At 36.1% G+C, this 13,160-nt stretch overlaps 1 protein-coding gene across 1 annotated transcript; it reads left to right on the top strand.

The window, feature by feature from the left end:
* Positions 1-433: 433 nt before the first annotated feature.
* LOC115222472 lies at positions 434-12,737 on the top strand. Its single transcript, XM_029792689.2, has 7 exons — positions 434-588; positions 2,180-2,632; positions 3,492-3,539; positions 5,013-5,077; positions 6,522-6,602; positions 9,390-9,523; positions 12,001-12,737. Exons 1-6 carry the CDS (start codon positions 448-450, stop codon positions 9,496-9,498), a joined length of 897 nt encoding a protein of 298 aa, XP_029648549.1. The 5' UTR covers positions 434-447; the 3' UTR covers positions 9,499-9,523; positions 12,001-12,737.
* The last annotated feature ends 423 nt before the right edge of the window (positions 12,738-13,160 follow it).

The raw sequence follows: 13,160 nt of genomic DNA, 5'->3' as shown, positions 1-13,160 counted from the left end.
ATTCAGCTTCCCTGCTGGCATGTGTTGGATAGTTTAACAGGTTTTTACATGTCATAGGACTATGTCATACTCCAATATCTTCTGCTTTGGCATGGTTTCAAAGACTGGATGCTCTTCCTAACACTAAACACTTTAAAGAGTGTACTGAATCCTTCTTCCATGGCACCAGTACAAGTGAAGAGCACCATCATTATAAAACATTTTGCAATTCACCCCCACCCCCATACACAGACAGACATATGCACATACCTCTCATTCCTCACAGTTCCCGCATTCCTACACCCTCTTGATAGATCATAGTCTATAGACCACCTCCTACCCTATCAGAAACTCTGGACTTCATCAAATAATCTCTAAAAATTATGTCAACAGTAAATATGAATTTTTTGATATTTCAAAGTGACAAATGCTTTCTAATCTTTCTCATTTTCAGGAATTGATTCTGCAATGGCTGCATCTGTTCCATCTAACACATCTCCCCCAGATACTGTAGCATCACCAAATTTTACATCCACCCCTCCTAGTACATCCACCACAACTGGTGAATCTCCTCCAGCAGAATCCAAATCCTCCAGCCATGAAACGGATGTAAGTAATCAACACTACTTTTCCCATTATTCCAAATATGGATTTGTTGGTGTCATTCATGGGAATTTTCCTTGACTGAAAGGTCAAAAGAAAGAGTACTTGATGATGTTTCTGTTGTTGTTGCATTTTATTTTTAATGGTTGAACTCAAAGTAGATAAAATTATAAATAGTAGTGAATAAATATTGGTTTTAAAAGCCCCTTGGACAAAAAAGTGAAAGACCTCTTGTGGGACACAAACCTGCATTTCCTGACAGGTGTTCTACTGTTGTACCAAAGCAATCCTTTCAATTTCTCCATCCATTTTAGAAACTTTATTCTAGGTAATGATCCCCTTCAGTCATGACTGACCATGGGATTGCACCTAGAAAATTACCCTCCTAGGCACAAGTCCTGGCAAGATTGTTTATGGAAGACCAGCAGTTGTCCATACATACCAGCCTCCCCTCTCCACATCACCAATGGTGGCACTCCATCGGTTACGATGACAATGGTTCCAGTTGATTGGATCAACAAAACAACCTGCTCATGAAATTAACGCACAAGTGGCTGAGCACTCCATAGACACGTGTACCCTTAACATAGTTCTCAGAGGAGATTCAGTGTGACACAGAGTGTGACAAGGCTGGCCCTTTGAAATACAGGTACAACAGAAACAGGAAGATAGAGTGAGAGAAAGTTGTGGTGAACGAGTACAGCAAGGTTCGCCACCACCCCCTGCCGGAGCCTCGTGGAGCTTTAGGTATTTTTGCTCAATAAACACTCACAACACCCAGTCTGGGAATCAAAACCGCGATCCTATGACTGCGAGTCCACTGCCCTAACCTTTAGGCCATTGCACCTCTACACATCACCAATATTGTCCAAGGGAAAGGCAAAGGCTGGTACAGCTTGGCACTAGTGACACTGCAAATCATTTCTACAGCTGAGTGAACTGGAGCAACATGAAATAAAGTGCCTTGCTCAAGAACACAATACACAGCCTGGTCTAGGAATCGAACTCACTACTCATGATGTGAGCCTGATACTTTAACAACTGAGCCATAAACAAACTTTATCCTAACCAGTGAAAATTGCATGTTGTTATGTTATATGAATTTATATACTTCAAAAGATATGAAATAAGTCATGTCTAACAGTGGAACTTGACTAGATAAAGCTATAAAATTTGAAGCCTTTGACTTTTTCAGTTCAAGGGGGTTTTTTTAACCCAATATTTACACACTACTAAGGTGGCGAGCTGGTAGAATCATTAGCATGCCAAACAAAATGCTTAGCAGCATCTCATCCATCTTTGCATTCTCAATTCAAATTCCTCTGAGATTGACTTAGCTTTTCGTCCTTTTGGGGTCGACAAAATAAGTACCAGTTGAACATTGGGGTCAATGTAATCAACTTACCCACTCTCCCTAAATTGCTGGCCTTGTGCCAAAATTTGAAATCAATATTTACTTACTATTCTTTATAGCTTTATCTACTTTGAGTTCAACTGGTAAAAATGAATTATTTTATATAACTTGACATTTCTAAATTTTTATGAATATAAAACATTCTATTTATCTATATCATAAACTTTTCTCTTTGTTTTTCAGGATAACTTCATTTATGGCATATATATATTAGAAGAATATTTAAAAGATATGCAGTCGCTTTGCAAAAAAAATTGGCAAATCATCCAAAGAGCCAAAGATGTATTTTATAACCAATTATTGCCATCAGGAACAGTGTCACACAAAGATGACTTCCTGATGCAAAGAAGTCTCAACGATGATTGCCCTGAGCTAAATAAGTCAACTTATTTCATTCCCAAGACTTTTCTTAGACTTGGATTCCAACAGTCTTTACAGAGTAATATTTCAATGGGAAACCTACAACCCTTAGGGAATCAACCTGACGTAGTAAAGAAAGATGTTACTTCTCCACAAGGATCATCTTCTATGGCGAGTTCTGAAAACACTTGTAAATCCCAGCAAGAAAATTCCTGCCAAAACGCAAACAATGCAAATATTTTCCAGATTGCTTTCCAAAATAGTCAAAAGTTCAAGGTAATTAAACAACTCTCCCTTTCTCCCTCCCTGTCTCACTTCTCTTTGAATATATATGTATATATGTGTGTGCATGTATGTATATATGTATGTATATATATGTATGTATGTATGTGTGTATGCATGCATGTATGTATGTGTGTATGTATGCATGTATGTATGTATGTATGTATGCATGTATGTATGTATGTATGTATGTATGTATGTATGTATGTATGTATGTATGTATGTATGTATGTATAGATGGATGGATTGATGGATGGATGGATGGATGGATTGATGGATGGATGGATTGATGGATGGATGGATGGATGGATAGATAGATAGGTAGGTAGGTAGGTAGATAGATAGACAGACAGACAGGTGGATAGATACATACATACATAATTATACACACACACACACACAAAGACACATACACAAAGTAAAACACAGCTTTTTAATTGGGTGGAAAGAAATAGATTTAAATAGTAGAAAACGTTAGCTGTGACAGGAAATTATAAGGATGTAAACACAATCCCAATATGCTGTTAATGTACAAAAAAAAAACAAGTGAAACTTCTGGTGATGACTGCTCCTCAGTGGTGACATACTATGAAAAAACAAGATATTCAGCTGTTATATAATGCAGTTGCAAATTTAGATATAACCCCTGTGGATAACTTAATTTGCATATTTGTACTGGAAATGATTTGTCTTTAATTAAGTAATATGTATCTTATATACAACACAGTGTGTATCAGAAGGACAGAAATAATTTTGGATATTAAAAAGACCCATTATTGCTAGAGTCCTGTGATTGCTTTTTTATTAAAAAATTTGAATAAATATATTTTTATGTGTTTTTTTTTTTTTAAAGATTTTGGAAGAAAACAGAATATTGAAGAATGAGTTAAAACACCTCCAGGTGATTATTTGCATTCACTCATTTTTTATCATGCTTCCTTTCTTTTTCATTTATCTACACAGATGTGCAGGGGTTGAACAAAATAATAGACACTCCTTAAAATTTCAAACAAATTTATTTTAATATGAGGTAGGACTGCCTTGAATTCTATGAGGTATGGTCTCACACAAAGTTTGAATTGTTTCCAAAGGAACTTTTGTCCATTCTTCTGCTAAAACAGTCTCCAGTTCTTGTTGTGATGATGGTGAAGGATATTGACTCCTTACTCATTTTTCTAAAATGCACCATAAATGTTCCAATAATATTGAGATCTGGGGACTGTGGTGGCCAGATAAGATGTTCAACTTCACTAGAATGTTCCTCATGCCATTCAGTAACAACTTTAGCTGTATTAATTGGTACATTATCATTATGAAAGATTGTTTCCCTTCAAAAACAGTTCTGTAACCATAGGATGAATTTGATCAGATAAAATGCTTAAATTGTCTTGACTATTAATTCTACCATGAAGGGAAACCATTGGTCTGGCGGATTTCCAAGATCATCACAGATCCTCCTCCATGTTTAACACTTGGAAGAAGGCAGTCTGGGTCAAGTGCTTCTTTTGGCTGTCTCCACATGTATACTCAGCGGTGGTCGGAAATAAGTTAAAGGCTGACTCTTCTGAGAAAATAGCATTCTTCCACTGCTCTGGGACTAATTCTGTAGGTTTTTACTCCACTCTAAAAGCTTTGCAACATTTGCTTTTTGAAAGTAGTGGTTTTCTGATTTGCAGCCCTCCCATGAAATCCGGCTTTGTGCAGCTCCAGTTTTTGTGAAAACTGGGTTCTTGAGGTAGTCATTAAACTCTGCAGTAATCTTGGGAGCTGTACTTTTGTGATCCTTCCTAACAATTCGCATAAGAGTCTGACAGTCCCTATCTGAAAGTTTGGTTTTCTTCCAGAGTTTTGTGTCGATGAGGAGGTTCTTCCCTCTTTCTCAAAGGCTGTCATTACTTTCAAGACAGTACTTCTTGATGCACCAAACATTTCAGCTGTTTCCATTATGCTAGCACCTGGCATACGAGCACCAACAATTTGACCTCTTTGAAAGTTCGATAGATCTGTCATTTTAATGAATTTTAATTACCCTTTTCTGATAATATCTGAAAAGAAACAGTAATTTTAGCAAAACATATTAAGCAACACTAATAATAAATCAAGAAACATAAAAACAAACAAGCTTTTGATGGTTTTATAGATATTTCAAAATTATGATGCTATGATTGTAGGTGTTTCCATTATTTTGTCCAACCCCCAGATGTGTGTGTGTGTGGGAGGGGAGTGTATGTGTGCATGTGTGTTTGTTTTTTTTTTCGCTTGTTTCAGCTCAGAGCTGCGGCCATGCTGATGCACCACCTTTTCCCCTAAAACTACTTGTATTATGCCAAAATTTGAAACAGTCATTATTATTGTTTCCCCCATTATCCTATAGAGTTCTCTGTTGACTTCTGAAAAACACTTAAGTGGAGCCAAAGAAGAAATCCAGAAACTGAATGAGTATAACATTTTTTTTCATTGTTTCAACACTCTCACACCCTACACTATTATCAATCAAAATACCACCATTACTTATGTCTACCTTAAACTTGGCCGTTTGCCAGCTCTGTCTGGCCCCCGTGTCGGTGACACGTAAAAGCACCATCCGTTCGTGGCCATTTGCCAGCTCTGTCTGGCACCTGTGCAGGTGGCATGTAAAAAGCACCCACTACACTCATGGAGTGGTTGGCGTTAGGAAGGGCATCCAGCCATAGAAACACTGCCAGATCTGACTGGGCCTGACGAAGCCTTCCAGCTTCACAGACCCCAGTTGAACCGTCCAACCCATGCTAGCATGGAAAGCGGACGCTAAATGATGATGATGATGATGATGATGTACATGTATGAAGGACAAATGGTCAAGGTATCCTAGCCGTCAGTAACAGGCAGTAGATCATCTAGCAATGTTACCTATAATAGACCAGAGTCTTATCCAGGTGGAGGTATATCTTTCATCCTTTCTGTTGTGTTTCTGTACACAACACTATATTCTACATTGCCACATTCCACTTAGGTCCCACCAGATCATCTGGTAATGCTACCTATTACAGACTGGTGTCCTATCCAGGTGGAGGCATATCTTCCTCTCTCACTGTTGTGTTTTTATACACAACACTATACATTGCCACAGTTCACCCAGGTGTCATAAGACCATCTGGTAATGTTATCTGAAACAGACTGGTGTCCTATTCTAATGGAGGTTTATCTCCCACCCTCCGGTAATGTTACCTATGATAAATTGATGTCTTATCCCAGAGGAGGTTTATTTTGCTTCTCTGTTGTATTTGTACACACAACATCATATTCTATATTACCACCACAGTACACCTAGTCCCAAATTGTTCGAAAGTAAATTTTTTGACCACACATGTATGCCTGCACCTAAAGTATTTACCTCAACTAAACAGTGAACTAAATACTTTACAGCAGTGCTACTCAAAGTGGTAGTCTGCAGACTGGCACCGGTCTGCAAGCCATCAGCTGCCAGTAGGCGGCAGGTTTCCAAAAAAGAAAGAAACATTATAAAATGCGTATGTAATGTTGTATTATTTGTTTACAAAATAAATACAAGATAAAAAATTGTCAACTTTTATTATATTCATTTATATATTGTTTCTGGTATAAATTAATATTACTAAGAAATATTATCGGTCCCTGGCACATTGGGGAAAAAAAAACTGCCCGTACACCACATCAGATAGTATGAGAAGCATTACTTTACAGTATTTAGTACCTTCCACTAAGACCTTAATTCAAAAACTTTACAGGAACCAACAGTCTCTCTTTCACTTAAATTTGATTAAGTAAAAAGCAGTTATTTCCTTGATTATGCCATTCCTTATCAAAATTGCTCTATGTATATGTATCTCAATGCTGACTAAATTTACTTTGTTTTAATCTTCAGACAAAATAAAAAGCTTGATGACCTAGTAAGAAATTTAAGCCACGAGAACAAAATGTACTGTGAAATGGTTAATTCATTAAGGTAAAGAACACTGATGAGATATATGGAATATAGTATAATGTTTCTACAGCTGTTGTGTAATTATGACAGCAATTTAGTGAAATGCATGTATGTTCTATAAAGCATTGACCATACCTGCTTTCTGTAATTAATTATAAATGTGTATGTATGCATATAAATACACACACACACACACACACATATATATATTATATATATATATATATATATATATAATATATATATATATATAAGTTCAGCAAAAATTTAGATTCAAATGAATATGGTACTTAAGTTAGATGCACCAGAATTTTGTATGGTGTTACCCATATAAATTCATGGGGTGATTATAATAAAAAATAAGCAACAAGAATGACGTCATTCTGTTGCTTATTTTGATATTATATATATATATATATATATATATATATGTTATATATATATATATATATATATATATATATATATATATAATAATATATATATATATATATATTATATATATATATATATATATATGTAGATATGTATATATGTGTACATATACATGGGTTTGTGTGTGTATGGTTTTAATTAAGTTCTTAAGAGAATTCAAGCCTGTTGCTAACAAAGTGACAAGATACTTTGAGTTAAGAGATCTCCCAATGTTGTAAATATGTGGTTGAGTTGGTGTGTTGCACATACCCGAGTGTGCTTCTATTCAAGTAAAGAATCTCAAATGGAGAATCTTTGGAACGTCTTACACATCTTCACTGTGTCACTAACAGATTGAATTTAGATAGTCTTTTCTTTTGTTTCTTTATCTCTTTCTTAAAAACAAATCCATACAATCCATAGGCGCAGGAGTGGCTGTGTGGTAAGTAGCTTGCTAACCAGCCACACGGTTCCGGGTTCAGTCCCACTGCGTGGCATCTTGGGCAAGTGTCTTCTGCTATAGCCTCGGGCCGACCAAAGCCTTGTGAGTGGATTTGGTAGACGGAAACTGAAAGAAGCCCGTCATATATATGTATATATATATATGCGTGTGTGTTTGTGTGTCTGTGTTTGTCCCCCTAGCATTGCTTGACAACCGATGCTGGTGTGTTTATGTCCCCGTTACTTAGCGGTTCGGCAAAAAGAGACCGATAGAATAAGTACTGGGCTTACAAAAGAATAAGTCCCGGGGTCGAGTTGCTCGATTAAAGGCGGTGCTCCAGCATGGCCGCAGTCAAATGACTGAAACAAGTAAAAGAGTAAAAGAGTACAACAGTTGCGTAATTACAGCAGCAATTTGATGTTTCTTGTTGCTCTTTATTTTAAAAAAACTTAGTATTTTTTTTTTTGTAAATTTGTAGGTACATAGCTTAATGAATCTATGTTGACAGGTACAAATGAGAATTTATAGTTAAGATACAAGAACTGTCATTTCTACATTAATTCACCATAAATGTTTACTTTTCCTGAACTTTTGATGCTACATTCACATCTGCTGAGTAGCTGACCTCTACAACAGTACATGATTTTTGTTCCCTGTTCCACAGAATAATATCAGGTCTGTTCTAATTGCTGTTTTTATTGGAGTATTCCACCAGTATCCTTTGTTTTTAAAGGTATAAATACATTCTGGTTTTGACATGCCTTTGATGTATATGCCAAGACAACCCTCCCTGTGAATAACATTGTAAATAATCTTTGCAATTATATCCTGCCTCAGATAAAGGTCATATCACATAGACATTTTGGGGCAACTGTTGATGATGTGGGTGATATCTTCTACAACTGTACAGCAGAACTGACATTTTCTATCACAACATGGAAGTTTGGTGATATCATTGTATCTCTTGTTTATCAAGTATTTAGTAGCTAATTTCTGTTGCTGGGAAGTAAAGATATATCCTTCTAGATGGGATGTAATGTATCTGTTACAGGTCTAAGAGAAGCTACTCTTCTTGTCAATGCTATTTTTGCCCTCTATCTTACAGGATATGTACCCATGCATTGCCTTTTGTTGGTATGATGTGTATGTCTTGTGTCTGTTCTATGCGTTGATAATGCCTTAACTGTTATTAACTGTGCTTCTATGTTCTAATTGAATATGTTGGCAGAGCACTGATGAGCTGTTCTCCTCTTTGAGTTCCTGCCAGTGTTCAGTTATTCACTTCCCTATGCTACATGCTGTCTCTCCACACACTCTGATACAGATGCAAACACATGCACAAATAAAGTACACACCATAGAAAGACAGAATGGACTAAGCAGAATAGGAGGAGATATATGGGATAGAGAATCACTGACAGCTTTGTTTTCTAAGTCTTTCACATCTTCATTTACCATTCCAAGCATATTTTGGATGTATCTGTTCCAGTACAGGGATTCAGCACTTATCCTGGTTTCTGCCATTCCTTTCATGAAGTCCAGTGATTGACTCTCCTCACTTCTTCCCACATTTTCCTTTTTCATTAGATTTTTTTCCATTCAGGCCATTGTTGCTATTGTTCTATGAAATACAATGTCAGAGTTCTGAGGATGGAATGGTCCTTGAGAGCTGGAAGTCCCAGCAAGTATTGAAACAGCTTTGTATCATTTTAACCCTTTAGTGTTTAAACTCATCATATCTGCCCAAAATATTCTACCTATTTTGTGTTAAAAAATGGCCAGATCTGGCCTCTGACACCTTTCTGAAAATGTCCTAAAAATATGCAATCACATCAATGAAATCTTGAGACTACAAGATAATGCATAATTAATTCAAAACAGTGTGAATAAATAAACATTACATTTGAAAGAATAATCTGAATGCTTAGGATAAATTTTTTTATATTTTTTTAGTCAAAGAGAAGGGTACATTTCAAGTCAAGATGATGCCATATCAAATTTGGCTTCAACATTAAAAATAACAGACAAGCAAGATGCAAATGGAAACATGAAATGTAAATAAACATTACTCAAAGATTTTGCAAAAGGTAATTTTAATTGACATTTTTATTGAATATTCTTGATTTTGAAGAACACTTTAAAGTAGATGCTTCGCAACATATTGGCTACCAGGCAAATCAAGGGCCTTATAGTATTTATTTACTGACAACAAGCCACAGCATGCATAGATCAACATGGAGTCCACTAGACAAATCAATGCACTGAGCCTTATGGTATTCATTTGTTGACAGTAAGCCACAACATACATAGATCAGAACTGAGCCCCTAGACCAGTGAGGCCCCTGAATAGAACAATGCACTGGACCCTATATCATTTATTTATTGACAGCAAGCCACAACATAGATGGAGCATTATTGAGCCCCTAGGCCCATGAGACACCTGAGCAAATCAACGCACTGGGCCATGTCATATTTATTTATTGACAAGTCACAATATACATAGATCAGAATTGGGGCCTCTAGACCTGTGAGGACCCCAAGAATCAGCCTAGTGTGCCTATGCCTTCAGATAGTACTTTATCTAAAGCTGCTATAACCTCATGAACTTTGCATGTCTATACACACCTTCTTGTATCATGTCACTTCACAATAAAATCTCTTAATGAAATATTTGTAGATATACTGTAAAATACATTCACCTATTTTATTATACCATGCCTAAAGTTCCATATTACATTGGATAATCTTGGATTTGCAACATGCTGAAGATCGTGAACTTAACTTCCTTGATGCATTCTTTGCAAATTGACTGGATCATTCTATCTGTTGGTTTATGTCATACTGTCTAATCAGTTGTAGGTAATTATGCCACTTGTAAATCCACCACCAGAAATTTTGTTTCTAGTAATTTCCCCCTTGGTAAATTCGCCACTGAAAATTTTATCCCTGGTAAATTCGCCACTGGTAACTTCTGATAATTTTATGCCCGTAATTTTCTCAAAGTAAGTATATTCTATACTTGGAACATACGACTCACACAGAGTTGTCAAAACAAGTAGTGCAATATCATTGGCACATTTTTATTTGCAAAACATATCTCATAAGTACTAAACCATCATAGTATTGACACAGGAATATTTACCAATCAATTGAAAAAAATGTTTAGGCACAAAGCAAAAATACCTATTAGTTGACAAATCTTAAATTTGACATTGGAAAAAGTTTTCGCATAAATAATAATAACTAACATTCTAACATAGAAAAAAATGTTTTGGCAAAAATAGCTGAGTAGTGTGACATTGAAAAAATGGTTCCACAAAAATAGTTGAGCAGTCTGACATAGGAAAATTGTTCCACAAAAATGATAATGGCTGAGCAGTCTTACATATGAAAAATAATTTGGGAACAACAGCTGAGCAGTGTTACATAGGAAAAATTGTTCCTCAATAATGAAGCATTCTTAAAAATATCAATTTGTTTACAAATATAAATGAAAAAAATACGTGATGTGATTACTGACAGACAATTCTCAGATCAGTTTTGGGTGTTCAGCCAGATATTCCATGCAACTCCTTGCAGAATTTCAGCAATGGCACATTGGCTGAGGTCAAGTTCTTGACAAAGGGCCTGCAAGTGATGCTGTAATTGAACTTAATCTCATTTTGGTCCCATTTTGCCAACTTCATATAGCATGGTTGTAGTCGAACAACTGGCCTCCTGATGTTGTAACCACTGGACACAGTTGGGTGGTAATGCCATACCAAACTTTAAAATTTATAGTTCCAACCTTCATAAATGTTGTTTGTGCATGGATTTCCTTTTACTGTGGTATTGTGTTAATTCTACAACTCCGGTGGAAACATGGGTAGAATGTGACGAAGATTCAAAACCAATCTGCCTGCATCAAGTCAACGATATAAACCAGAGACCTAGGTTTAATCAAAACAGTACAGGAGGTCCTGTGCTTCATTAGACACAATATTCCTCAGAACTTGCATCCCCGCTCGAACTTGGCAGTGGTAAGAAGGCCAGGCCATCAAGCGTGCCAACAAAATGTCACAATTCTACATTGGTGCTATACAGGTTCATTAAGCCTAGGTCCTGGATTTTCTGTCACATACTTTGAGTTAAATGATAAAAGTAACCCTGACTGTAGGTGTTCTGCCCCAAAACGACTTGCATGGCATGAACAGCATCCTCAAAATCTGTCATGGTGGTTGGGAAAGTTGTTGGCATTTATCAACAAGAACTTGGAGGAGTTCTTTGTATGTTTCACAATGTTTAGTTGACAGCAGGGCAAAAACTGAAGTTATGTAGTTGTTTCTGAGTGGGTTCAGTTGCAAAATCTAGGATTCTGACATTGCGATTTGGGTTATTACAATATAGCACAAAATGTTCTCTGCATATTATTGTTTTATATTTGTCAGGCAATTACCCCCAGTTCGTGAAGTCGTTGAGCATCCAACCCATGTCAGCATGGGAAACAGACATTAACTGATGATGATGAAACATACACATATGTATATATCTTTAATTACTGTCATTCTTCTTCTTTAAAATTTAGGTGCTGGTTTCCAATCAAATTGAAATACCTTGATCCTGATCAACAATAACTTGAAAACTTATATAATCAGTACCTCAGTCCTTACCTGTTTTCCTTAATTTTAAAAGTATATTTTCCTTGCCAAATAATTTTGAAACATGTTTACATATGAAGATAATTTTGAAAATTAATATCTTCTCCTGAAAAAAATCACAAACTCATGATTTTAAAACTAATTCACTTTAAAAAAAAAAATGTTAAACTTTAAACAAAGAAAGACAATCATATATATTTTTTATTGGTGTGAACAATTGACATCTCTCGCTTGTAATTCTTCAAATTCTCACTGGAAAAAAAATCTGTTTTTACATTTAAGATTAATGTACTGCCAGCAAAATGACCCAAGCAAATCCCCAAGGACGCAGTCTTTCGCAAAATCTAACATTAATGATAGTATCAAATTTTGGCACAAGGCTAGCAATTTAAGTTGACGGGATTAGTCAATTACATCAACTCCAGTGTTTAACTGGTACTTATTTTATCAATCCCAGATGGATGTAAAGATGAAAGTTGACCTCGGTAATCTGAACTCGGAACATAAAACCAGAAGAAATGCCACTAAACATTTTGTCCAGTGTGCTAACATTTCTGGAAGATTAGCTTCCTTTCACAACAGAAACTAACATATGTTATCTCTCTATTGTATAACAAGTTAAAATACAATCTGCTTTTCATTAAAAAAAAAAATTCTTGATGCAGTTTTAATTTCTCTTTTACTCGGTCTTTTTCAATTACATTATTAATAATGCTAATAAGAGGTGTGAATTCTACAGCACATCTTTCCTTGTTCTTGTTTTTGGCTATAGAAGCCAATTAAGTAATTTAGCACTTTGTAATTTTATTACTATTATTTTATACAAAATGATGGTAGGTGTTGGAATATAATGATGAGCGCCATGATGCTGCAAGTAGTTTAAGCAACCCTCCTGTGGGAAGTGTGCCACCAGAGCGAGAGTCTCTGTCAGTGGGAATTGTGCCACTGACAGAGAAGGTTGAGGCTTCTCCCCGTGAGAATGAGGTGGAACTTTTCATCTTCTACCTCAGGGGAGGGCCTGTTGAGATGTACTTGGACAGTCTTCTAGACCATGAACGACCCGGTCTGTATAGATGGTCCATGTTGG

This window comes from Octopus sinensis, linkage group LG20 (assembly GCF_006345805.1).
Source record: "Octopus sinensis linkage group LG20, ASM634580v1, whole genome shotgun sequence".
Taxonomy (NCBI): Eukaryota; Metazoa; Mollusca; class Cephalopoda; order Octopoda; family Octopodidae; genus Octopus; species Octopus sinensis.
The sequence above is the reverse complement of the archived record's forward strand: the minus strand, read 5'-3'. Positions and strand labels throughout refer to the sequence as shown.